The sequence below is a fragment of the Pituophis catenifer genome, unplaced genomic scaffold (genome assembly GCF_029215685.1).
Source record: "Pituophis catenifer annectens isolate HBS135680 unplaced genomic scaffold, rPitCat1.0.hap2 SCAF_3, whole genome shotgun sequence".
In the NCBI taxonomy this organism is placed as follows: Eukaryota; Metazoa; Chordata; class Lepidosauria; order Squamata; family Colubridae; genus Pituophis; species Pituophis catenifer.
In genome coordinates this window covers 208,612,598-208,637,015 of record NW_027256883.1, presented here as the reverse complement: position 1 = coordinate 208,637,015, position 24,418 = coordinate 208,612,598, and the positions used below count along the sequence as shown (strand labels likewise).

Sequence of the window (24,418 nt, the reverse complement as noted above, 5' to 3'; positions counted from 1 at the left end):
AAAGTAAATAAATAAAGTAAATAAAGTAAATAAAAATAAAGACTTTTATCAACCAAAGGCTGTTAATAAAACTGAGATAAGGTAATCACAGTCTTACTAGAGTTGGCAGAAAGCCCAGAAACAATTTGCAGAGAATCCAGATGCGAAGTAGAGTGAACTAAAGTTGTTCCCTACAAAATTGCTTCAGTCGGCGTTCCTCCTTAAATAGGCTAAGAGAGTGGCCAATTAGCCCCAAGACTTACTCTCGCGGAGACCTCCTCCTGAGGAGCCACTCCTGCCTTTTGGCAGCTCTGTGCGCCTGTGCATCAAGAAGAGGCTCCTCCTCTTCTTCCTCTTCATTTAAGGGAGCTTCTGGAGGTTCTGAAGGCCCTGGATGAATCCCTGCCTCTGGCCCCACATGTTCTCCAGCCTCCTCACTGTCCAACTCAAGCTCCAGCTTCTGGCGCAGCACCACACCAGCCTCCTCGCTGTCGGAATCAGCTACAATCTGCACAGGTCACTGACGGGCCACAACAATTCCCCCCCCCCACTCCATGGGAAGGTTACTGCAAAATCACAATTTCCTCCTGATCAGCTGAGACTCGGGAGACAGAGAATAGATGGGGGTGGGGCCAGTCAGTGGTGGTATTTATCGGTTCTCCGAACTACTCAAAATTTCCGCAACTGGTTCTCCAGAACTGGTCAGAACCTGTTGGAACCCACCTCTGGTCCCAGGGTCATGTGATCACCATTTGCGACTTTCCCAAGGATCTCCAATGCGGGAAGCCAGACTCGCTTAAGGACTGCATGATTCACTTAACAACCGTGGTAAAAAAAACGTTGTAAATCGGGAGCGATTCATGTAATAAGCACCTTGCTTAACAATGGAAATTCTGGTTTCCCCTCTTGTGGTCGTAAATCGAGGACTCCCTGCATTCTTTTAAGAAACTGCATTTCTGGATACCTACCCAACCAAGTGATTTGCATGACGGGAGAAATGCAAAAGCCCATAGGAACGTTTGAAGATCAAAATACTCAGAAAAACCCATTTCATAATTTCGCAAACTTTAAATAGAACTCGGCCTTTTTTTTGTTTTGGAGTTTGTTCTTCCTTTCGCTTTGGCAACTTTTTGGAATTAAATTGCCAGCTGGTTCTTTTGTTCTAACACAATGATTATGAATAGCATTTTTGGGGGGGAAAACAGATACGCCCTGTTTTAGTGGCGTAGTTCTTTATTAGTATTTAAACAAATAACAAATAACAAAAAAAACAACAACAACAACGGCGTCATGTCTTAATTGGGTCTTCTGTGGCGGTATAAATTTAGAGTGGAAAAAAATTTCAAAGGAAAACAAACCCTTCGTGACAGGTAATTCTCCGATAAAAATCTAGAACTGTCACTTTCACCAATCATTTTCCTATGATTTGCTTGGCTAAAGACTGCAATCGATTTTTGGGTGCTTTCCAGAGACCGCATCAAATAAGCAGATGGAACAATATAAAGAGGGGAAGAGGGGGGAAATGCATGGAGGTATGTTACCCCATCACTACCCAACCTCAGCTCTGCAAATAGGATTGTCTGAAGGTGGGGGGGGTCTCCTATGAAAGGCTCTTTTGCCCCCACCCCCCAGCAAATTCTGTCTACAAATGATATCAATTCCTTCGTTCCAAAGCATCCGGCATTTTAAACAGGCCCATTTGGCATCTTGAAATCTCGTGCGCCAGGCCCTCGGGGAGGAGTAGGATGCGACTGAATTTTGCTATCATGACGAGGACAGGCATTAAAACATGAAGCGAGGGGATTGGATTGTATGTGCAGAATTGTGGATATATTTTTTTTTCAGGTTGCTCTAGGAGTGGGACATTTTAAAAAGGAATTCATAGAAGAGGATATTTGTAGCTCACGATTGGACTGTGGGGGGGGAGTTCTTGGTGGTCTTTGAGCTTGGTGGATTTTTATTTTGTTTTATTTTTTGCAGATGTTTCATCACCTAACTAGGTAATATCATCAGTGCTAGAAGGGAGGGGTGTTTGTGGAGAGGAGGAGGAGGAGGAGGACTACTGCAGGGTCCTTGGTGCTCTCTGAGCTTGCTGGCTTTCTTGCAGACATTTCATGACTCACCTAAGTAACATCATCAGTGTTAGAAGGGAGGGACGGAGGAAGAGGAGGAGAATTGTGGGGTCCTTGGTGCTCCCTGAGCTTGGTTTTCTTACAGACATTTCAAATAGGTTAAGGTTAGAAGGGAGGGGAGGAGGAGGAGGAGGAGGAGGAGGAGGAAGGGAATTGTGGGGTCCTTGGTGCTCCCTGAGCTTGGTTTTCTTACAGACATTTCAAATAGATTAATCTTAGAAGGGAGGGGAGGAGGAGGAGGAGGAGGAGGAGGAGGAGGAGGAGGAGGAGGAGGAGGAGGAGGAGGAGGAGGAGGAAGGGAATTGTGGGGTCCTTGGTGCTCCCTGAGCTTGGTTTTCTTACAGACATTTCAAATAGGTTAATCTTAGAAGGGAGGGGAGGAGGAGGAGAAGGAGGAGGAGGAGGAGGAGGAGGAGGAGGAGGAGGAGGAGGAGGAGGAGGAGGAGGAGGAGGAGGAGGGGGAAGGAAGGGAATTGTAGGGTCCTTGGTGTTCTCTGAGCTTGGTTTTCTTACAGACATTTCATGACCCAAATAGGTTAATATCATCAGTGTTAGAAGAGAGGGACGGAGGAGGAGGAGGAGAATTGTGGGGTCCTTGGTGCTCCCTGAGCTTCGTTATCTTACAGACATTTCAAATAGATTAATGTTAGAAGGGAGGGGAGGAGGAGGAGGAGGAGGAGGAGAAGGGAATTGTAGGGTCCTTGGTGTTTTCTGAGCTTCGTTATCTTACAGACATTTCAAATAGATTAATGTTAGAAGGGAGGGGAGGAGGAGGAGGAGGAGGAGGAGGAGGAGGAGGAGGAGGGGGAGGAGGAGGAGGAGGAGAAGGGAATTGTAGGGTCCTTCGTGTTCTCTGAGCTTGGTTTTCTTACAGACATTTCATGACCCAAATAGGTTAATATCATCAGTGTTAGAAGAGAGGGGAGGAGGAGGAGGAGGAAGAGGAGGAGGAGGAAGAGAATTGTACGGTCCTTGCAGAGGTGAAATGTAAAATTTGTTACTACCGGTTCTGTGGGCATGGCTTGGGGGGGGGGGGTGTAATGTGACTAGGTGGGCGTGTCCAACTTTTTTTTTTTTTTTTGCTTTTAAAAGAAAAAAAGCCTCTGACGATCAGGCAACTCAGCTGGGTTCGTCAAAGACTTTTAAAAGCATTTTCTTTACAACCTCTTCGGCGGAAGAGGATGTAGAAAAAATGCTTTTAAAAGGCTCTGACAATCCCAGCTAAGCCGCGTGATCATCAGAGGCTTTTTTTTTTTTTTTACTTTTAAAAGCATTTTTTCGGCCGAAGAAAAAATGCTTTTAAAAATTAAAAAAAAGCCTCCAATGATCGCGCGGCTCAGCTGGGCATGGAGGGGAAGGCAGGGATTTTTGCTACGGGTTCTCAGAAACACCCGCCACCATCGCTACCGGATTGGGCAATCCAGTCCGAACCGGGAGCATTTCAGCCCTGGGTCCTTGATGCTCTCTGAGCTTGGTTTCCTTACAGACATTTCATGACCCAACTAGGTAGCATCATCAGTCCTAGAAGAGGGAGGATCTTTGTTGAGAGGAGGAGGAGAAGGAGGAGCCCTTGGTATTCTCTGAGCTTGGTTGTTTTCTTGCAGATGTTTCATGACCCAACTACGTAACGTCATCAGTGCTAGAAGGGAGTGGACTTTGCTCTCTGTCTATATACAAGTGGTTTGCCCTGTCAGTGTTGGTGGGAGTGTTCTTGGTGATTCTCCTTGATTAGGTTTGTAGAAAGTTAGCACCCACCCTTCTCCTAGAAAAATGAAATATTCTAGGAAATATTAAAAAGGCAGAATATTTCCCCTAAAAGAGAAATAGAAATCTTATGGGACACAGAAACTCAGCCCCAGCAGATATTTTGGTGCCATCTTATCTACAAGACAAAAGACCTTCAGCTTCAGGATGATAGGATTGGCCCTCACTCAAGATCCCAATCAGGAAAAAGCCCTTAAGCCATAATAGGAATTGCCCAAAGCCTCTTCATTACATCACCCAGCAAGATTCAACCAAGCCTGGGACTCAAGACAACCTACAAAGTTACCCCTGCATGGCCCCATGGGAGTCTGACAACCAATCAGAATACATTTCTTTCACAGGAACAGGAAGCGAGTTCAAAGCCCAAGTGAGGGTATAAATCTCTCTCACACCCATGTGCTCAATTGCCCAGGATCTCAAAACCATGTGGTCCTGTCCACCATTAAACCAGGGTGAAATCCAGCAGGTTCTGACAGGTTCTGGAAAACTGGTCGCGAAAACTTGAGTACTTAGGAGAACCGGCAAATACCACCTCTGGCTGGCCCCAGAGTGGGGTGGGAATGAAGAGTTTGCAATATCCTTCCCCCAGGAATGGGGAAGGAATGGGAATTTTGCAGTATCCTTCCCCTGGAGTGGAATGGGATTGGAGATTTTGCAATATCCTTCCCCTGGAGTGGGGAGGGAATGGGGATTTTGCAGTATCCTTCCCCTGGAATGGGGAGGGAATGGGGATTTTGCAGTATCCTTTCCCTGGAGTGGGGTGGGAATGGGGATTTTGCAGTATCCTTTCCCTGGAGTGGGGTGGGAATGGGGATTTTGCAATATCCTTCCCCAGGAGTGGGGAGGGAATGGGGATTTTACAGTAACCTTCCCCTGGAGTGGGGAGGGAATGGGGATTTTGCAGTATCCATCCCCTGGAGTGGGGAAAGAATGGGGATTTTGCAGTATCCTTTCCCTGGAGTGGGGTAGGAATGGGGATTTTGCAACATCCTTCCCCCACGAGTGGGGAGGGAATGGGGATTTTGCAGTATCTTTCCCCTGAAGTGGGGAGGGAATGGGGATTTTGCAGTATCCTTCCCCTGCCACGCCTACCAAGCCACGCCCACCAAGCCACACCACGCCCACCGAGCCACGCCCACAGAACCGGTAGCAAAACAATTTGGATTTCCCCACTGCATTAAACCATCTTTCCAAGCAGCCTCCATGTTTCCAGTGACTTTCTTCCCTCTTGGAACTGAACCCAGATGGACATTTCTTCCAACAGGCTGTAAAAAGGAACTGCAGGGATGGCTCAGATTGAAAATCCACGTACGGATACATGTCCTGTAAAATCCTGAAGACCCTCAAGCCCCCCCTCCCCAGATTTCTCTCGACGGCTTCGTACCTCCTCTTCTGCGTCTTCTCCAAGCACGTTCCATTTGATCTGGTACAGAACCACGTCAGAAGCCGCCGATGCTTCCCACTCCAGTTGGACCTCACTTCCGGAGAGTTCGGTGACCTTCAGCTGGTTCGGTGGGGGAACCTTTACTGGGGGTGAAAGGGAGGAACAAGCAAAGACCATTGTTAGCTGCTGTGGCCTAGAGGTGGAGCGCTTGCCTCACAATCGGGAGGTTGTGAGTTTGATCCTAGGTAGTGTCGTGGGTTTAATAAGACAAACACAACTTTTAGATTAATCAGAGACAATTTTATATATTGCGCAATAGGTTCAAGGCTCTGTACATGAAGCGTTGAACAAAGACAGAAATTAGGTACAATGGTTTTATACCCTTCTAGACAAAGGATTCTGTTAACTCAGCAATTCATATGGTCATATACATTTATCATTTTTAATTGACATTTCCTTATTACAGAGTTTCTTTGCAAAACAGTTATAATTCTTTTTGTAGATTACTGAAGCATAGACTCAAATCATCTTCTGACGATAGACAACTTTTAACTCATGTGGATCCCCTTGACCTAACCAACCCTTAAGCTGTATGTCATTAGAATGTTCCTTTCTTCTGACAACTTAGAGGCCTCCTAGAGGAACCAAAAGGACCTTGGCTGAGTTTGTACTTTTTCCAACCGGATGCATTGCTTTTTAGAATAGAGTGAATAGAAAGTTATCCAGTGGTCATCTATCAGAGCCCGCTTCATTTACATTAGTAGAGGCAGATGTAGGGTCTCCTATTTGGACAGGGGGCTGGACTAGATGACCTTCAGGGTCCCTTCCAACTCTGTTAATCTGTTTAACCATCTCAGGTTCAGCCCCATCAGTGGTGGGTTTCAAAATTTTTTACTACCGGTTCTGTGGGCGTGGCTTGGTGGGCATGGCAGGGGAAGGATACTGTAAAATCGCCATTCCCTCCCCACTCCAGGGGAAGGATACTGTAAAATCACCATTCCCTCCCCACTCCAGGGGAAGGTTACTGCAAAATCCCCATTTCCTCCCGATCAGCTGGGACTTGGGAGGCAGAGAATAGATGGGGGCGGGGCCAGTCAGAATTTTTACTACCGGTTCTCCAAACTACTCAAAATTTCCGCTACCAGTTCTCCAGAACTGGTCAGAACCTGCTGAAACCCACCTCTGAGCTCCACGTTTCTCCGCTACCAAAAATCTCGGCCAACCTGCATCCCTGCAGCAGAGCAGATGGTGAGGGAGGCTCAGACTCTTTAACCAGCGTTTTTCTCCAGACACCAAATGAGTTAAGCTTAATTTTGTCTGCAACGGAAGGCCCAGTGTGTAATAATTGAACAACTGTAAATTAAAGCCTCGTTATTTCATTTTTTAGCAAGGCCAATTCAAGCTAGCATTTTCCAAACAAAGTCAAAACCCAGGAGAGGTATTGAAAGACGTAAATCAAGGAGAAATTGAAGAGATTAGAAGTCTCTTCTAATCTTCTAGAAGATTAGATGCTACAGCGTCTCCTGCTCGAGAAGTGGGCTGGACTAGAAGACCTTCAAGGTCCCTTCCAGCTCAATGCTGATTGATTGACAAATATGTTTCTCCGGATATATTCAATAATTCCAGAATTACAGTCTAAACTAAAAGACAAAAAAATTCCAGGAAAGAGTTGCCTTACTGTTGTGGCCCATCAGCGGCCTGTGCAGCTAGTAGCTGATTCAGACAGCGAGGAGGCTGGTGTGGTGCTGTGCCAGCAGCTGGCACTCGAGTCGGACAATGAGGAGGATGGAGAAGATGTGGTGCCAGAGGCGGGGATTCAGCCAGGGCCTTCAGAACCTCCAGAAGCTCCCATAAGTGAAGAGGAAGAAGAGGAGGAGCCTCTTCTCAATGCACGGGTGCGCAGAGCTGCCAAAAGGCAGGAGTGGCTCCTCAGGAGGAGGTCTCCTCGAGAGTAAGGCTTGGGGCTAATTGGCCACTCCCTTAGCCTATTTAAGGAAGGACGATGACTGAGGCAATTTGCAGGGAACAACTTCATTCACTCTCCTTCCCGTCTTGATCTTAGTTCTCTTATCAGTTTCCTGCAAATTGCTTCTGGGCTTTCTGCCAACCATAGTAAGATTACAATTATTTATTCTTTGGATTCTTGTAGGCTGTTAAGAAAGTTAATTAATAGCCTTTGTTTGGAAAAGATTGATTTAATTTAGTAAGCTAAGGTTTGTACAGACTTTGTGTGTGCTGCGTTCTTTGGGGTCCGTAGCTGGGGCAGAACACTTACAATGCAATAGGCAGCATATAAATTTAATCAATAAAATAAATTTTAAAAAAACCTTTTTTTTATTTTCCAAAGGAAAGAGGTACAGGTAGTCCTCGAGTTACAGCAATGTCCGTTCGAAGTTACAACGGCTCTGAAAAAAGTGAGTTACGATCGTTTTTCCTACTTATGACTATTGTAGCATCCCATGGTCATGTGATTTACATTGGGATGCTTAGCAACTGACAGGTACTTATGTCGGTTGCATGTCCCAGGGTCATGTGATCCCCTTTTGCGACCTTCCGACAAGCAAAGCCAATGAGGGAGTCAGATTCACTTAAGACCCTCCCCCCTGTGGCAACCCCGGATTTGAAATCCCTCATGCAATATGGATATTATTTACTGCCAGGGATAAATTCCTAAACTCTGACTTAAGTGATGTTTTCTCCCTGTGACATATCCAAAGAGATGCAAATACACATTCTAATTAAATAAGCAGGGATTTACAATCTGGATCCTCTCTTTCAAGCTAACTGTTGGAAGAATTATAAACATATTGATTTTGGCAATATCCCAATGAGAGCAATTGTTAGGGTTTTTCCTGTTTTGTTTTTTAATCTTATTTATGTATTTGAAAAATGTGTATCTTTCCAGGACATTTAATAGTCTACTAATTTTTACTGTATTTACTCTTTTCCTTCCTTCCTTTCCTTCTTTCCCTGTCCTTTCTTCCTCCCTTCTCCTTCCTTCCTTCCTTCCTTCCTTCCTTCCTTCCTTCCTTCCTTCCTTCCTTCCCTGTCCTTTGTTCCCTCCCCTCCCCTCCTTCCTTCCATTCTTTTTTACCTCCCTCCCTCTTCTGCTTCCTTCCTTCCTTCTCCGTTCTTTCTTTCCTCCCTCCCTTTTCTCCTTCCTTCCTTTCCTCCCTTCTCCTTCCTTCCTTCCCTGTCCTTTTTTCCCTCTCTCCCTTCTCCTTCCTTCCTTTTTTCCTTCTCTGTTCTTTCTTTCCTTCCTCCCTCTTCTCCTTCCTTTCCTTCCTCCCTCTCTCCCTTCCTTCCTTCCTTTTCTGTTCTTTCTTCCCTCCATCCCTTCTCCTTCCTTCCTTCCTTCCCTCCCTCCCTCCTTCCTTCTTTGTTCTTTCTTTCCTCCCTCCCTCTTCTCCTTCCTTCCTTCCTTCCTTTCCTTCCTCCCTCTCTCCCTTCCTTCCTTCCTTTTCTGTTCTTTCTTCCCTCCATCCCTTCTCCTTCCTTCCTTCCTTCCTTCCCTCCTTCCTTCCTCTGTTCTTTCTTTCCTCCCACCCTCTTCTCCTTCCTCCCTTCCTTTCCTTCCTCAGTTGAAACCTTCCAAGGGTTGCCAGATTAAAGAGTTTCATTTTTGTCTTCTGATTGCTAGTTGCTGTATCAGGATATGCTCTGCTAGTCATTTGTCTTCCTATCCTACATACCGCCTCTTGGACCTTACACTGTGTGTTGTAAGATGACTGCATTGTGTTATTATTGGGAGCAATGGTTGTTTTATTTATCGTGGTTATTTTGTTCTATTTATCAGCCACAACTTAAAACTGGAAGGAGAAGAACAGAAAGTTTCTTCAGGTGAGACAGGAAGAAACAACAGATTTCATCCCACCAGGGATCTGGAAGGAAGTAGAAACACCTGTGGTGTTTGAATTACCCAAATTCTAAACACTATCAGAATGTTTCTACACTTTGTATTATACTCCAGCTGTCAGCCTAAAGCAATTGAACTTACGCTTCGATCCTCCGTGTTTCAAGAAACCTATCAAAATAACAGCATAAAGAGTTGGAAGGGACCTTGGAGGTCTTCTAGTCCAGCCCCCTGCTCCGGCAGGAGATCTTATATTATTTCAGACAAATGGCTGTCCAATCTCTGCTTAAAAACCTCCAGTGATGGAGAAACCACAACTTCTGGAGGCAAGTTGTTCCATTGATTAATTGTTCCCAATGTCAGGAAATTTCTCCTTAGTTCTAGGTTGGTTCTCTCCTTGGTTAGTTTCCATCTATCTTCTTCTGCCCTCAGGTGCTTTGGAGAAGAAGTCTATCCCCTCTTCTCTATGGTAGGCTCTCAAGTACTGGAGGACTCCCATCATATAATCCTTAGTCCTTGTCTTTGTTAGACTAGACGGTGAACCTATGGTACATGTCCCAGTGGTGAAATCCAAATTTTTTTACTACCGGTTCTGTGGGCGTGGCTTGGTGGGCATGGTGTGGCTTGGTGGGTATAGCAGGGGAAAGATACTGCAAAATCTTCATTCCCACCCTACTCCAGGGGAAGGATATTGCAAAATCCCCATTCCCACCCCACTCGGGGGCCAGCCAGAGGTGGTATTTGCCGGTTCTCCAAACTGCTCAAAATTTCCGCTGCCGGTTCTCCAGAACCTATCAGAACCTGCTGGATTTCACCCCTGACGTGTGCCCGAGGTGGCATGTAGAGCCATCTTTCCAGGCATGCGAGTGTCACCTAATTTACCTGCAGCTGCGCATGCGCCCCAGCTGGTGTCCAGGCCTCCGGTGCACATGCGTGCAATTCAGGGGACCCAGCTTGTCTTTGAAGTTCTCCTGTGCATGCACGTGCATTTGCATGCGAGAGTACTTGCATGCAGCATGTGCATGTGCAGACGGTGTTTGCGCGCTTGTGATGCGCGCGCAAAAACCACACACATGTGGAGATAGTGCGATTGCACTTGCAGCACACAGGGGGAGCCACACAAAACCTGCAGGCATGCGCAGACAGTGTGATTGCAGGTGCAACGCATGGTGGGAGCTGCGTGAAATCCATGCGCATGCACAGATGGTGTGGTTGCCCACGCAACGCACAGGAGTGTACGCAAAAGCCATGCACATGATGATGCGGTTGCGCATGCAGCGCATGGGAGAGCCACGTGTTAGCACGGTTGGCACATGCGCACACACGGCGTGGAAAGCACATACCTGTTCGACACTCGGTGTGTAAAAGGTTCGCCACCACTGGACTAGACATAACCAGTTCATGCAACCCGTTCATCTTATGATCCACCATCCAGTCTCCTAATCATCTTTGTTTCTCTTCTCTGCACTCTTTCCAGAATCTCAACACCTTTTTTTATTATTATTACTAGCTGTGCCCAGCCACGCGTTGCCGTGGCTCAGTCTTGTGGGTATACAATATTTTTTGACCGAGTGCCAATAATTTCCCTCTGTAGCTCAGATCACGCCTATTTTGCCTCCGTCCCACCAGTCTTTTCACTCGGTCGATTGGATTCAGGCCTGAGTTGCCTTTCTCTGCGCATCGTGGGAGTGGCGGAGGGCTCCGGCCGGGCTTTGCGGCGGTTGACATTTCCCACCATTTTGCTTGTGGGTTTGGTGGCGGTGGCGCTGAGGGGAAAAGACCCGGCTCGCGCTGAAAAGACTGGTGGGCTCTGCGTATAGCGTGTATTGTTTTTATGTCAAACAGATGGCACTGTTTTTCAACAAAAGCATGTTTTACCTGTCACAGGTGTGACATCTATATAATATAGGTATATAAAAACACGTGCGTGTTCGAATGCAACGTTGTGTCAAAATTTCAAAGCAATCGGTGAAGAACTTTCGGAGATTTACGATTTTGAACAAACGAACATTTACATTTTTATTTATATAGAAGAGAGAAGAGAGATTATTATGGTGACCAAAACTGCCTGCAATATTCCATGGGAGATCTTACCAAGACCTTATAAAGCGGTCCTAACATTTCACCTGATCTTGATTCTATCCCTCTGTTAATGCAGCCTAGGACTGGGTCATTCTGTACTTACATGTCGTAAAATTCCCCATTATTGGAAATGAGTTGCCTTCCTCATAAACGGAGACCACGCGGACAAAATATTGTGTCAGTGAGGAGAGGGGCTTCAGCACGGCAAATGAGGCGTTTCCAGGGACCTCCACCTGAAAGAGAAGAGGTAGAGGCTGCAGGAAGCTGGAAGCTGTTTATCTGATGATTAATTCTTTGTTTATAAGTTATTTATTTATTTTATTTATTTATTTTTAAATTTTCTATACCGCCCTTCTCCCTGAGGACTCAGGGCGGTGAACAGCCAAGTAAAAACATAAACTACAAACATTAAAATAAAGTTATTGACGAGCCGTGGTGGCGCAGTGGTAAGAATGCAGTATTGCAGGCTAATTCTGCCGACTGCCAGCAGTTTGATTTTCACTAGCTCAAGATTGACTCCGCCTTCCATCTTTTCGAGGTCAGTAAAATGAGGACCCAGATTGTTGGGGAGAATATGCTGACTCTGTAAAACTGCTTAGAGGGGGCTCTAAAGCACTGTGAAGCGGTATATAAGGCTATTGCTATAAAGTAACTCCTGGGTTTGAAAACAACATATCGGGCAATGGCCCTTGCTCTAAGCTGATAAGAGCGACCCTAACTTCTCATGGTCACTCACCTCACCTACGTTGCTTCCTCTGCTGGAGGAATACATCACTCGGTGACTTTTCGCGGCTTGTGAAGCTGCCTCCCAGCTGACACGGACCGACATATGGCTGACGTTGGAGAAATGCAAATATCTTGGCGGGCTGAGGGCCACTGGAAGAAATGGTGCATGCGTCAGGTGTGAAAAATCAGGACCGCACATTAAGTTCCAGTTAAGATGATTTATTGTTCATGCCTTGACACTAGTCCACTAAAGGTCATTGCTAAATTGGTGCTAGATAAGCGTCGACAGAATTCAAGAGCGGTTGGGCTTAGAATTGCTTGTGGGAATGTAAGGATTCCAGGCTAATTCCTCCTTTGACTCCACCCCCCAAGTTCCACCTATCCTCCTCGTACATCATGATTTGTTGGCACATCTACTCTAGAGTCTGAAGCCAATCTAACTCTTAAGTGGGTTCTCATGAGAGAAGGTCGGTCAATAAGACATCATTCAGAAAATATGTGTTTCTTCTAAATAGTTCTCATAAACGTCCACCATCTACCCCCGAAATACACGTTCTTACAATTTCTCAAGTTATTACACTTAAACTGGGTTTATAAAACCCACTGAATCAACCCTGTATTCTGAGTTTGCACAATTCAGTGAACCAGTGGTGGGATTCAATTTTTTTTACTACAGGTTCTGTGGGCGTGGTTTGGTGGGCGTATCATGGCTTGGTGGGCGTGGCTTGGTGGGCATGGCAAGGGAAGGATACTGTAAAATCTCCATTCCTACCCCACTCCAGGGGAAGGTGACTGCAAAATCCCCATTTCCTCCCGATCAGCTGGGACTCAGGAGGCAGAGAACAGATGGGAGCGGGGTCACCCAGAGGTGGCATTTACCGGTTCTCCAAACTACTCAAAATTTCCGCTACCGGTTCTCCAGAACTGGTCAGAACCTGTTGGAACCCACCTCTGGTCCCAGGGTCATGTGAAACCATTTTTTACAGATAGTTTTTTTTTTCCAGATGCATCTGCTGTATCATGACTTGCCTTTTAAAGCGTGTTGTGTGAATACTTCCTTTCAGATCAGTTTAAGGGTCATTTCTTGAACAAGAACTAAGTTTGTTCTCTCTCTTTATGATTTCAGTTACAGATGGTTGGGAATCTGATCACTCATCAGTGTTTCATACATCTACTTCCCTGTTTTCCCGAAAATAAGACATCCCCTGAGAATAAGCCCAATCGGGCTTTTGAGAGCATGCGCTAAAATAAGCCTCCGTCCCGAAAATAAGCCCAAAAATATTTAAATGCAGAGCTGGAAATCAGGTAAGACGGCAAGAGGAGCCCCATCTTGCTCCACGTGCCCCAAAATAATAAGACCTCCCCAAAAATAAGGGCAAGCGCTTATTTCGAGGTTCAAAAAAAATAAGACAGGGTCTTATTTTCGGGGAAACATGGGTAGCATTTCTCTCTAACCAGAAAGCATCCGATCAAAGCTGTCAAGATTTCCTTAGATTCTTAAGGTTGAAGAAGCTATGAACCAGAAAAACACATCGCACGACTTACAAGTAGTTTCTTGAATACTTGCTGGGTTGCTAGCATCTTCTCCATACATTGCATAAACTGCTAGCGAGTATTCAGTGCTGGGAGTCAAGCCCCTGATCCAAACTTCCGGCTGTTCTACTTTCAGCTGAAAAGAAAGAGTGAAATATTTGGTGGCTGATGGATGGGAGGGAGGGAGGGAGGGAAGGAGGGAGGGACAAAGGAAGCAAGGAAGTAAGGGTGAGGAAAGAAAGAAAGAAGGGAGGGAGGAAGGAAGGAAGAAGAAGGGAGGAAGGGAGAAGGGAGGGAGAAGGGAAGGAAGGAAGGAAGAAAAGGAAGGAAGGAAGAATGGAGGAAAGAAGGAAGGAGGGAGGGAGAGAGAAGGGAAGGAAGGAAGAAAAGGAAGGAAGGAAGAATGGAAGGAAGGAGGGAGGGAGGAAGGAAGGAAGAATGGAAGGAAGGAGGGAGGGAGGAAGGAAGGAAGAATGGAGGAAAGAAGGAAGGAGGGAGGGAGGAGGGAAAGAAGGAAGGAGGGAGGGAGGAGGGAAAGAGGGAAGGAAGGAAGGAGGGAAAAAAGGAAGGAGGGAGGGAGGAAGGAGGGAGGGAGGGAGCGAGGAGAGAAGGGAGAAGGGAGGGAGAAGGGAAGGAAGGAAGGAAGAAAAGGAAGGAAGGAAGAATGGAGGAAAGAAGGAAGGAGGGAGGGAGAGAGAAGGGAAGGAAGGAAGAAAAGGAAGGAAGGAAGAATGGAAGGAAGGAGGGAGGGAGGAAGGAAGGAAGAATGGAAGGAAGGAGGGAGGGAGGAAGGAAGGAAGAATGGAGGAAAGAAGGAAGGAGGGAGGGAGGAGGGAAAGAGGGAAGGAAGGAAGGAGGGAAAAAAGGAAGGAGGGAGGGAGGAAGGAGGGAGGGAGGGAGCGAGGAGAGAAGGGAGGAGGGAGGGAGGAGGGAGGGAGGAAAGAAGGAAGAAGGAGGGAGGGAGGGAGGAGGGAAGGGAGGAAGAAGGAAAAGAGGAAGGAGGGAGGGACAAGGGAAGGAAGGAAGAAAAGGAAGGAAGAATGGAAGAATGGAAGGAAGGAGGGAGAGAGGAAGGAAGAATGGAGGAAAGGTGGGAGGGAGGGAGGAGGGAAGGAAGGAAGGAAAGGAGGGAGGGAGGGAGCAAGCGAGCAAGGAGGGAGGGAGGAAGGATAGTCCAACCTACTGAAGGTACATGATCTGGTCGTTGTGAACCTGCCTCTCTATGAGCTTGTTCAGAAATTGAAAAAGAAAAAAATACGGATTTATTAGCATAACCATGTGAGCAGATGGGCAAATAAAGAAGTTCTTGCTTTATCATGGAAACTTTGGGGGAAAGAAAAGATGATGTGACTTCGCAGGGACTTCATCTTAATGAATTCACGACGAAAACAAAGCCGGAGGGGGTCCTAGCTTAGCTCTCCAGATTCATTAAAACAGGTCCACGGGAAGCTAACTTCCGTGATCATCTTCTGCCATTTACACCACTAACACCCCAGCAACACCGTTATGTACGCACTGCCTTAAGTGTATTTGTAGCAACACATCTGGAAGACGGAAGAACCAAGCTGACATTTCTATTTTGTTCTCATCTCAAACTGTTTTATCTGCATAGTTACGCGTTCAGTGAACTGGTGTTTAACGCAGTTTACAAGGGAAACATTTCCTTAACTTGCTGTTCGTAGAAACAAGGGTGTTTTAGAGTAGTGGAGAATCCTTGGTAGTGTTGAACCCGGAGCTTCATAGCTTCTCTCCTGCTGGAATCTTAAGACTAGCCACATGTTGGCTGCAAACATTTGGATGGCCACTAGATGGAAGCAGAGTCATAATTTTCTACATCTCTTTATTGCCACCATGTGGTCGTATGAATCGTTGCAGCTCCGATATACAGGTAGTCCTCAATTTAAGACCACAATCGAGCCCAAAATTACATTGCTAAGTGAATTTTAATTTTGTTAATTGAGTTTGACTCCCATTTCATGACTTTTCTTGCCACATTTTTTTTTTAATTTGATTTATATGCCGCCCTTCTCCGGAGACTCAGGGCAGCTTACAGTGCATTAAGCAATAGCCTTCATACTTTTGCATATTTATTATACGAAGTCAGCTTATTGCCCCCCACAAACTGGGTCCTCAATTTACCTACCTTAGAAAGGATGGAAGGCTGAGTCAACCTTGAGCCTGGCAAGATTCGAACTTACTTTAATTGCAGACAGCTGGTGTTAAATTACAGTACTTTAGTCTGCAGAGCTATCCAGGCTCCACATTTGTTAAGTGAATCACTGCAGTTGTTAAACCAGAAACCCAGTTGTTAAATGAATCTGGTTTCCCCATTGAGTTTGCTTCTCAGAGGTTGCAAAACGTAGTTACATGACTCAGGGACACTGAAACCGTCATGAATGTGAGTCAGTTGTCAAGCATCCGAAAGTAAATCATGTGAGCATGGGGATGCTGCAGCGGTCGTAAGTCTGAAAAATGATCATAAGTCATTTTTTTCAGTGCCATTGTAACTTCGAATGGTCAGTAAGTGAACAGTTGTAAATTGAGGATTACCTGTGCTTAGAAGTAATTCCTCGTGTTGTTCTTGGGCCTTGTGAACTGTTCTGACCTAGGCTCCCTGAGAAATCACACGCTTAGTCCCAAAAAACCCTCTTTTATTTAAAAGAGGCTGTAAATTATGGTCATTTACAGCCCGTAATAATTCGCAAACATTCTGTGAAGAGTCCGACAGATGTCTGCCACAGTCTTTCAAGGTAATACTGATTAGCACCCACCTTTATCTCCCTTGAAACACTGCCAGAGACCTAATTGCCAATTAGTTTTGCAAGGCCAAACGGAGCACAGAGTCAAACGGAGCTTCTCAGAGTTTGAACCGACCAGAATGAACCAGGGGTAAAATACTCCCAGTTCGGACCGGATCGCCTGATCCGGTAGCAATGGAGGTGGGTGGTTCGGAGAACTGGTAGTAAAAATCCCTCCCCCCCCATGTCCAGCTGCGCCGCACAATCATCAGAGGCTTTTTTTTAAAAAAGCCTCTGCCGATCAGGCAACTCAGCTTGGATCATCAGAGGCATTTAAAAGAAAAAAAGCCTCTGCCGATCAGGCAACTCAGCTTGGATCATCAGAGGCATTTAAAAGAAAAAAAGCCTCTGCCGATCAGGCAACTCAGCTGGGATCATCAGAGGCATTTAAAAGAAAAAAAGCCTCTGCCGATCAGGCAACTCAGCTGGGATCATCAGAGGCATTTAAAAGAAAAAAAAGTCTCTGCCGATCAGGCAACTCAGCTGGGATCATCAGAGGCATTTAAAAGAAAAAAAGTCTCTGCCGATCAGGCAACTCAGCTTGGATCATCAGAGGCATTTAAAAGAGAAAAAGCCTCTGCCGATCAGGCAACTCAGCTTGGATCATCAGAGGCATTTAAAAGAAAAAAAGCCTCTGCTTGGATCATCAGAGGCATTTAAAAGAAAAAAAGCCTCTGCCGATCAGGCAACTCAGCTGGGATCGTCAGAGGCTTTCGAAAGCATTTTTTTACAACCTGTTCCCTGAAGAGGTTCACAACAGATGGAGTTACTTCCAAGTAATGTCTTTATTGTTACCTTTCTTGTTCCCCGGGCCCAAGAACAACACGTGGAGTTACTTCCAAGTAGTTTCTATATTCACCTACAGACAGAATCTTGCCAGACTAAAGCAGCTATCTGCATAACTATAGATCTACTCTGCGAACTGCTAGGGAGGGGTCATCTTTGCCCTCTTCCTGCCTATCAGATATTGCAAACTCCATTGCCCCTTTGCACTCTGGAAGGCATCCTTCTCTCTCCTGGGACTCCAGACTACATTCCACCCCAGAGTGGAATGCACAAGATGCCACAACGGACAGTGTGAGCGTGACCGAAGCACGAGTTCTTTACCTCTTTTGTATCATCTTCGGCGCCATTGGGTGTTCCGGAAGACAGGATAAGATATTGTGTGGCCCCTTCAACTGGTTCCCACGTGAGCTTGATACTGTTGTGGCTGATCTCAGATGTTCTGAGAGAGCTGGGCGCAGACAGAGGTACTAGGATACGACATGAAAGCGATATTCAGGTGAATTACAAGAGGTGTGTTTCTGAGCAGATGTCCATTTGTCCAAAGACGTAAACTTTAAGTCTTTCAAGTTTAAACTGAAACCAAAGGCTAGCACTTATGGTGTTACCTAGTTGGGTAGTGAAATATCTACAAGGAAACAACCAAGCTCAGAGAGCATCAGGGACCCCACTGTCAGAGGCAATCAGCCCCGTTACGTTCCTGGGGTAATTGCTTAGATCGTGGCACTTTCCTTGTGTATACTTTGAAAAAAATAAAACCAGAATACATCTTCTAATTAAACTCATATTTATTGTAAAGAAGAAAATAAAAACATCTTACTATCTAAATATTGAAATTGTTACATTTTGATAAAGTTCCTACTGACTACATCTCTGTGGTCGGACTTCTTGGCAAGAGAACAAAGAAAAAGTAAAGAAGCAAGTGAAAGAATGTGGATATGCGTAGTATCAGTTACTCATAAGAAATTTTGGCAAGCTACGGAAAGTCTGACAGTCCAGAAATAATGAGCTCAGCTGATAAATACAAAAACGCAGTGACACCCACAGTCCTGCTCCTCCTCCTGGACCAGTGGTGGGATTCAGCCGGTTCAGACCAGTTCGGGTAAACCAGATGTTAATTTTACATTTGGTTCGCCGAACTGGTAGTTGCAAGGACTGGCTGGGCCCACCTGCCCACACCCCACTCCTCTCAGGAGTCTCCCCGTGGCCCGTTTTGGATGCAAGGAAGGGCAGGGCCCATGGGCCCATGCAGAGGCTCTGGGAAGGCAAAGAACGGGTCTCCTGGAAGTCCAGAAATGGACCCGTTTCCGGCTTCTGGAGGGCCTTTGGAGCCCGAGAGAGGCCATTTTTGCCCTCCTGGAGAAGCAAGAAAAGCCTCCGGAGCCTGGGGAGGGTGAAAACACCCCCCTCCCCCCGCCATGGTGCAGGAGGCCGAGTAGGCCACGCCCCCATGGCCATACTCACCCAGCAACTGGGCAGAGAACCAGTTGCTAAAATTTTTCAATCCCACCCCTGTCCTGGACCCCTCAGTCCTCCTTCTCCTCCATCACCTCTTTCACTTTGCAAACTCCATTTCCTTCTAGCACTGATGATGTTACCTAGTTGGGCAATGAAACATCGACCAGAAAACAGCCAAGTTCAGAGAGCACAACCCCCCTCCCCACCTTCTTAAACTTTCCCCAAACTTAATACAAATGTTCTGCCTTTTTTCATTCAGACTCATTGATCTGTTCATTCTTCTTTTCCATCCTTCTAATTCTGTTGAATAAAAAACAAATACTTCTAAGTGTTTTTTAACCGTGTAGAAGTCTTTAAAAAAGGTGGGGGGGGGGGCTGTTTTAAAGAGCAGAAGAGAAAGTTTCTGCTCATAACTCATCCAAAGCTGCTTTTCAGAATAATTTTCAAAATAAAGGTAAAGGTTCCCCTCACACATATGTGCTAATTGTTCCCGACTCTAGGGGGCGGTGCTCATCTCCGTTTCAAAGCCAAAGAGCCAGCGCTGTCCGAAGACGTCTCTGTGGTCATGTGGCTGGCATGACTCAATGCTAAAGGCGCACGGAACGCTGTTCCCTTCCTACCAAAGTTGGTCCCTATTTTTCTACTTGCATTTTTTTACGTGCTTTCGAACTGCTAGGTTGGCAGAAGCTGGGACAAGTCACGGGAGCTCACCCCGTTACGCGGCACTAGGGATTCAAACCGCTGAACTGCCGATCTTTCGATCGACAAGCTCAGCGTCCTAGCCCCTGAGCCACTGGGTCCCTTAATTTTCAAAATATACATGACCTAATATGATGCTCCCATTTTTCCACAGACGTTATTATGGCTGGGAAAGGCTCTATGCAGATAAGAAAATGCAAAGAGGATTCAACTGCACGGCCCCATCAAAACTGATTTGCAAAATGTGAATTTTACAACAGTTTGTTTAGTGACCACTCAAGGTTTACAATGGCACTTGTGGCCGGTCCTCGCACTATTGCACAATGCCCCATGGTCACGTGATCCATATTTGGTGGCTTGACAACCAACCAGGTCATTTGTCCAGAATGCTATAGGATCCTGCCATGGGGAGGAGGTTAGACTAGATTGGGGTGGGCATATGTGGCTCTTTTACAGCCTGTGGACTTCAACTCCCGGCTGTCTCAGGAATTCTGGGAGTTGAAGTCCACAGGTTGTAAGCCACATTTGCCCACCTTCACTAGAAGACCTCCAAGGTCTCTTCCAACCCTCTTGTTCTTTGTCCTATTCAGGGTTCAGATGGCTGCCATATGTGACCTCCCCAACTGTCTTTCAACAAGCAAAGCCAATGGAGGAAACTAGATTCATTTAATGACCATGTGATTCACTTCACTGAGTCGCCGTGAACGAGTAAGTGGCAATATAAAATTTCCAAATAAATAAATAAACTACAATGATTCCCTTAGCAACAAGGGCAAAAAAAATCATAAAATCAGGAATAGAATAGAGTAGAGTAGAATAGAATAGAATAGAATAGAATAGAATAGAATAGAATAGAATAGAATAGAATAGAATAGAATAGAATAGAATAGAAATAAGGAATGGAATGGAACGGAATGGAACAGAACAGAACAGAACAGAATAGAATAGAATAGAATAGAATAGAATAGAATAGAAATAAGGAATGGAATGGAATGGAATGGAATGGAATGGAATGGAATGGAATAGAATAGAATAGAATAGAATAGAATAGAATAGAATAGAATAGAATAGAATAGAATAGAAATAAGGAATGGAATGGAATGGAATGGAATGGAATGGAATAGAATGGAATAGAAACAGAATTCTCTTTTGACAGGGCAAGAAATATTTGGAAACAACAGTCAGCCGACTCAGCAGACTGTTAACCAACCATGTGCAAAAATCTCAAAATGAAGACTATTTTTTAAATCGATGCAGTAAACAAATCCTGGCCCTGGACTCTCGCAGAGCCAAAGATGCTCATACCAGAAATCAATCACCAATTCTTGAAGTAATGCATTTTTTATTGTGGCCTTTAGCCGATCAACAATACAATAAATCCCCCGATCGAAGTACGCTTTTCAAAATAAATAAAAATCAGCTTAACAAAGTCGGCGTAGTTACACCATCAGTGATGCCTGGCCTTTGCAACAATAACGGTAATAATAAAAATGGTTTTTTTCTAGGTACTGTATATCTGGGCTCATGTCTGCGAGATCATAAGTTACATAAAACAATTCATTTCTTCCTGAGAAATTCAAAAGGAGGAGAGTTGCAGCCTTATAGCACCATAAATTATAGGTAGTCCTCGACTTATGACCGCAATGGAGCCCAACATTTCTGTTGTTAAGTGAGACATTTGTTAAGGGAATTTTGCCCCATTTTACGACCTTTCTTGACACCGTTGTTAAGTGAATCACCGAGGTTGTTAAATTAGTAACATGGTTGTTAAGTGAATCTGGCTTCCCCATTGACTTTGCTTGTCGGAAGGTCTCAAAAGGTGATCGCATGACTCAGAGACCTTGCAACCGTCATAAATATGAGTCAGTTGCCAAGCCTTTGAATTCTGATCACGTGATCACGGGTATGCTGCAATGGTCATAAGTGTGAAAAAGAGTCATAAGATACTTTTTTTCACTGCCGTTGTAACTTCAAATGGTCACTAAATGATCTGTTGTAAGTTGAGGACTACCTGTATTCTATTATGAGGAAGATTTGTTAAAGTTCTGAAGGCACCTGTTGTGGCTCCGTTACCTGAGCCTGTGTCATCGGCAGGAGAGGACTCCGAGAGTGAAGGAGAGGAGTTGGCAAGGCCTCCCTCTCCAGGACCCTCCTCTCTGGCAATGCCTTCGGTGTCCGCCGAAGGGCAAGAGATAGGGCCGGGGCCAAGCACGTCCACGCAGCCACAGGTGGACAGTGATGACGGTAACGAGTCTTGGCTGGATCCTTGGCAGCGTCGCAGAGATAAGCGCGCGCAACAGAAGAAAAGATGCGCCAGAGATTAGGCTGAGTCACTGGACCACACCCCACAGGGTATAAAAGGGGGTGAGGTGGCCATTCAGATTCTGTGACGGACAAAACTAACTACTATCGAGTCACATTGCATCTTTGGAAACAACATTATCGGCCTTGGATTTATTTTACGAACTGGACAAACCTTGACTGTGTGTATTTTGTTTATTGAGTAAAAGTTCTTGGCAAGCAGCTACTGGGTTGCTGCCAAGCATCTTATCGGAAGAATTGATTGTCTGCCAGTTTATTTAACCACCGGCTGTCTGTTTGTGTGAGACGAGGACAGAACAGCACCTGAGTCACAGGAGTATATATACCCCAGAGAAGTATTTTTTCAAACATGGCAACTTTAAGATGTGTGGACTTCAATTCCCAGAATTCCCTAGCCAGCATGGGAACAAACAGACTTTCTGGTAAAGTCCAGTTGCTTCTTGAAAAAGCATCTTTGGGTCAACCATGACCTGAATGACTGAGACTCTCCACACACACTGAAGTAGTATATTCAGAATAACAGAGTTGCAAAGGATCTTAGAGGTCTTCTAGTCCAACCCCTGGCCCAAACAGGAGACCCTATACCATCTCAGACAAATGGCTGTCTAATCTCTTCTCGAAAACCTCCAGTGATGGAGGCTTCTCTGTGCTTTCTCTGTGACAGCCCCTCAAGTACTGGAAGATAGCTATCTCATCACCTCTTGGTCCTTCTCTTCGTTAGACTAGGCATAACTAATTCCCTCAATCGTTCATTGTACCCCAATCATCTTTGTTGCTCTTCCCTGCACTCTTTCTAGAGTCTCATCGTTCCTATCACCCATCACCTCCCACTTATGACTGTATGACTACAACCTTGTTGCTGGTATCCTTAAAATTGCTTATTTGTACCCTATGACTATCATTAAGTGTTGAACCTTATGATTCCTGACGAATGTATCTTTTCTTTCATGTACTCCGAGAGCGTATGCACCAAAGACAAATTCCTTGTGTGTCCAATCACACTTGGCCAATAAAGAATTCTATTCTATTCTCAGCATCTTTTTTTTATTATTGTGATGACCAGAATTGGACTCAGTATTCCAAGTGTGGCCTTACCAGCGCAGTATAAAGTAGTACTGTCACTTCTCATGATAGCAATAGCAATAGCAATAGCGCTTAGACTTATATGCCGCTTCACAGTGCTTTACAGCCCTCTCTAAGCAGTTTTACAGAGTCAACCTATTGTCCCCAACAATCTGGGTCCTCATTTTACAGACCTCGGAAGGATGGAAGGCAGAGTCAACCTTGAACTGGTCAGAATCGAACTGCTGGCAATAATTAGCCTGCAATACTGCATTCCACCCACTGCGCCACCACGGCTCTTAATGATCCTGATACTATCCCTCTGTTGATGCAGCTGGAATTGTGTTTCGTTTTTGTTTCTGCTTGATATTGTAAAGACATGGGGGACCCCACGACTTACGTGTCGAACTGATGCCTCTGAGACCATCTCCCACAGCATTCTCATAAACAGGGAAGACTGAAACCAGATATTCCGTCTGGGGTGTCAAATTAAGAAGCTCCACACTCGACGTGGCTCCGTCCAGAACAACCTGAAAATAGACAAGAAGATTGCAGCCCAACCACTCTAAGTGAAAACCAGGTCCTCAAGTCTCCTTGTAGGGGTGGGCCGACAAATTATTATTTAACTTTTAAATAGCTTTGATTCTGAAGACGATGCCTGAGGATAACATGGATAGACAAGAATTAGAATTTTATTAAATGTATTGTGAGCTGCCCTGAGTCTTCGGAGAGGGGCGGCATATAAATTGAATTAAATTGAAATTGAATTGAAATTGAATTGAAGAAAGTAAACAAAATGGATCCTAGAACTAATGCCTCCTACTAAGGTAGCATTTAACATCCAGCTGCCTGCAATTACTGCGAGTTCAATTCTCACCAGGCTCAAGGTCTACTCAGCCTTCCATCCTTTCTAAGGTGGGTAAAATGAGGACCCGGTTTGTGGGGGCAATAAGCTGACTTTGTAAAAATATACAAAAGTATGAAGGCTATTGCTTAACGCATTGTAAGTCGCCTGAGTCTCCGGAGAAGGGCGGCATATAAAAATAAATAAAAATAAAAATAAAAATAAGTCAACCAGAGTTCTCATTCAAGGTACAAATAACTAGGCTTAGACTATTGTATTTTGGACATGTTGCTTGTGGTTCCTTTGAGAAGTCCACAATGGTGTGAAAATTTGAAGGGAAAACAAGAAAAGGATTAATAGAAGAGAATATTTGTAGCTCAGGGTTGAGCTATGGAGTTCTTGATATAAAATGACATAAAAGCTCTACAGAGAATTATTAAAACTGCCCAGAAGATCATCGGGCTCCAGCTACCAGCCCTGGATGACATCTTCGCATCTCGCCATTTGAAGAAGTTGCACAACCTTCTCAGAGATTCTTCCCATCCTGCTAACAATCTTTTTGGACTGTTGCCTTCTGGCAGAAGATATAGAACAAGTAAACCTCGGACCACACGTCTTCTGAATAGTTTTTATCCCAGAGCTATAATTGCACTCAACAACGAACTAAAGGGCCACCATCGGTGAGCTGTTGGACAGCATTACTTGGTCTGTTGTGTGGATGTTTGGGTGGTTTAGGGGTGGGGAATTTTTGTGAGTGGGGGTGTGGGTGGGGATTGTCATGTGTGTTGGGCTTGGTCTCTGGGTATTATGTGACTTTCGTTGTATGGGTAAACTGTGTATATATACGTACGTTGACAATAAACTTTAAATTTAAACTTGATGCTCTCTGAGCTTGGAGGTTTTCTTACAGATGTTTCATTATTAAACTAGGTAACGTCATCAGTACAAGAAGGGAGGGCTGTTTGTGGTGTGGAAGAGGAGGAGGAGGGGAGGAGGAGG

General features: G+C 45.2%; 1 protein-coding gene across 1 annotated transcript in view; it reads right to left on the bottom strand.

Annotated features, from left to right (window-relative positions):
• COL20A1 (collagen type XX alpha 1 chain) overlaps nt 1-24,418 on the bottom strand; it is a 210,074-nt gene that overhangs the window by 153,048 nt on the left and 32,608 nt on the right. The window contains exons 12-17 of the mRNA XM_070941127.1: nt 22,976-23,105; nt 17,359-17,504; nt 13,466-13,589; nt 11,931-12,070; nt 11,298-11,427; nt 5,260-5,402 (exon numbers count right to left, since the gene is read on the bottom strand). Of these exons, the coding sequence (XP_070797228.1) occupies nt 5,260-5,402; nt 11,298-11,427; nt 11,931-12,070; nt 13,466-13,589; nt 17,359-17,504; nt 22,976-23,105 (813 nt within the window). The remainder of the gene's footprint in view (nt 1-5,259; nt 5,403-11,297; nt 11,428-11,930; nt 12,071-13,465; nt 13,590-17,358; nt 17,505-22,975; nt 23,106-24,418) is intronic.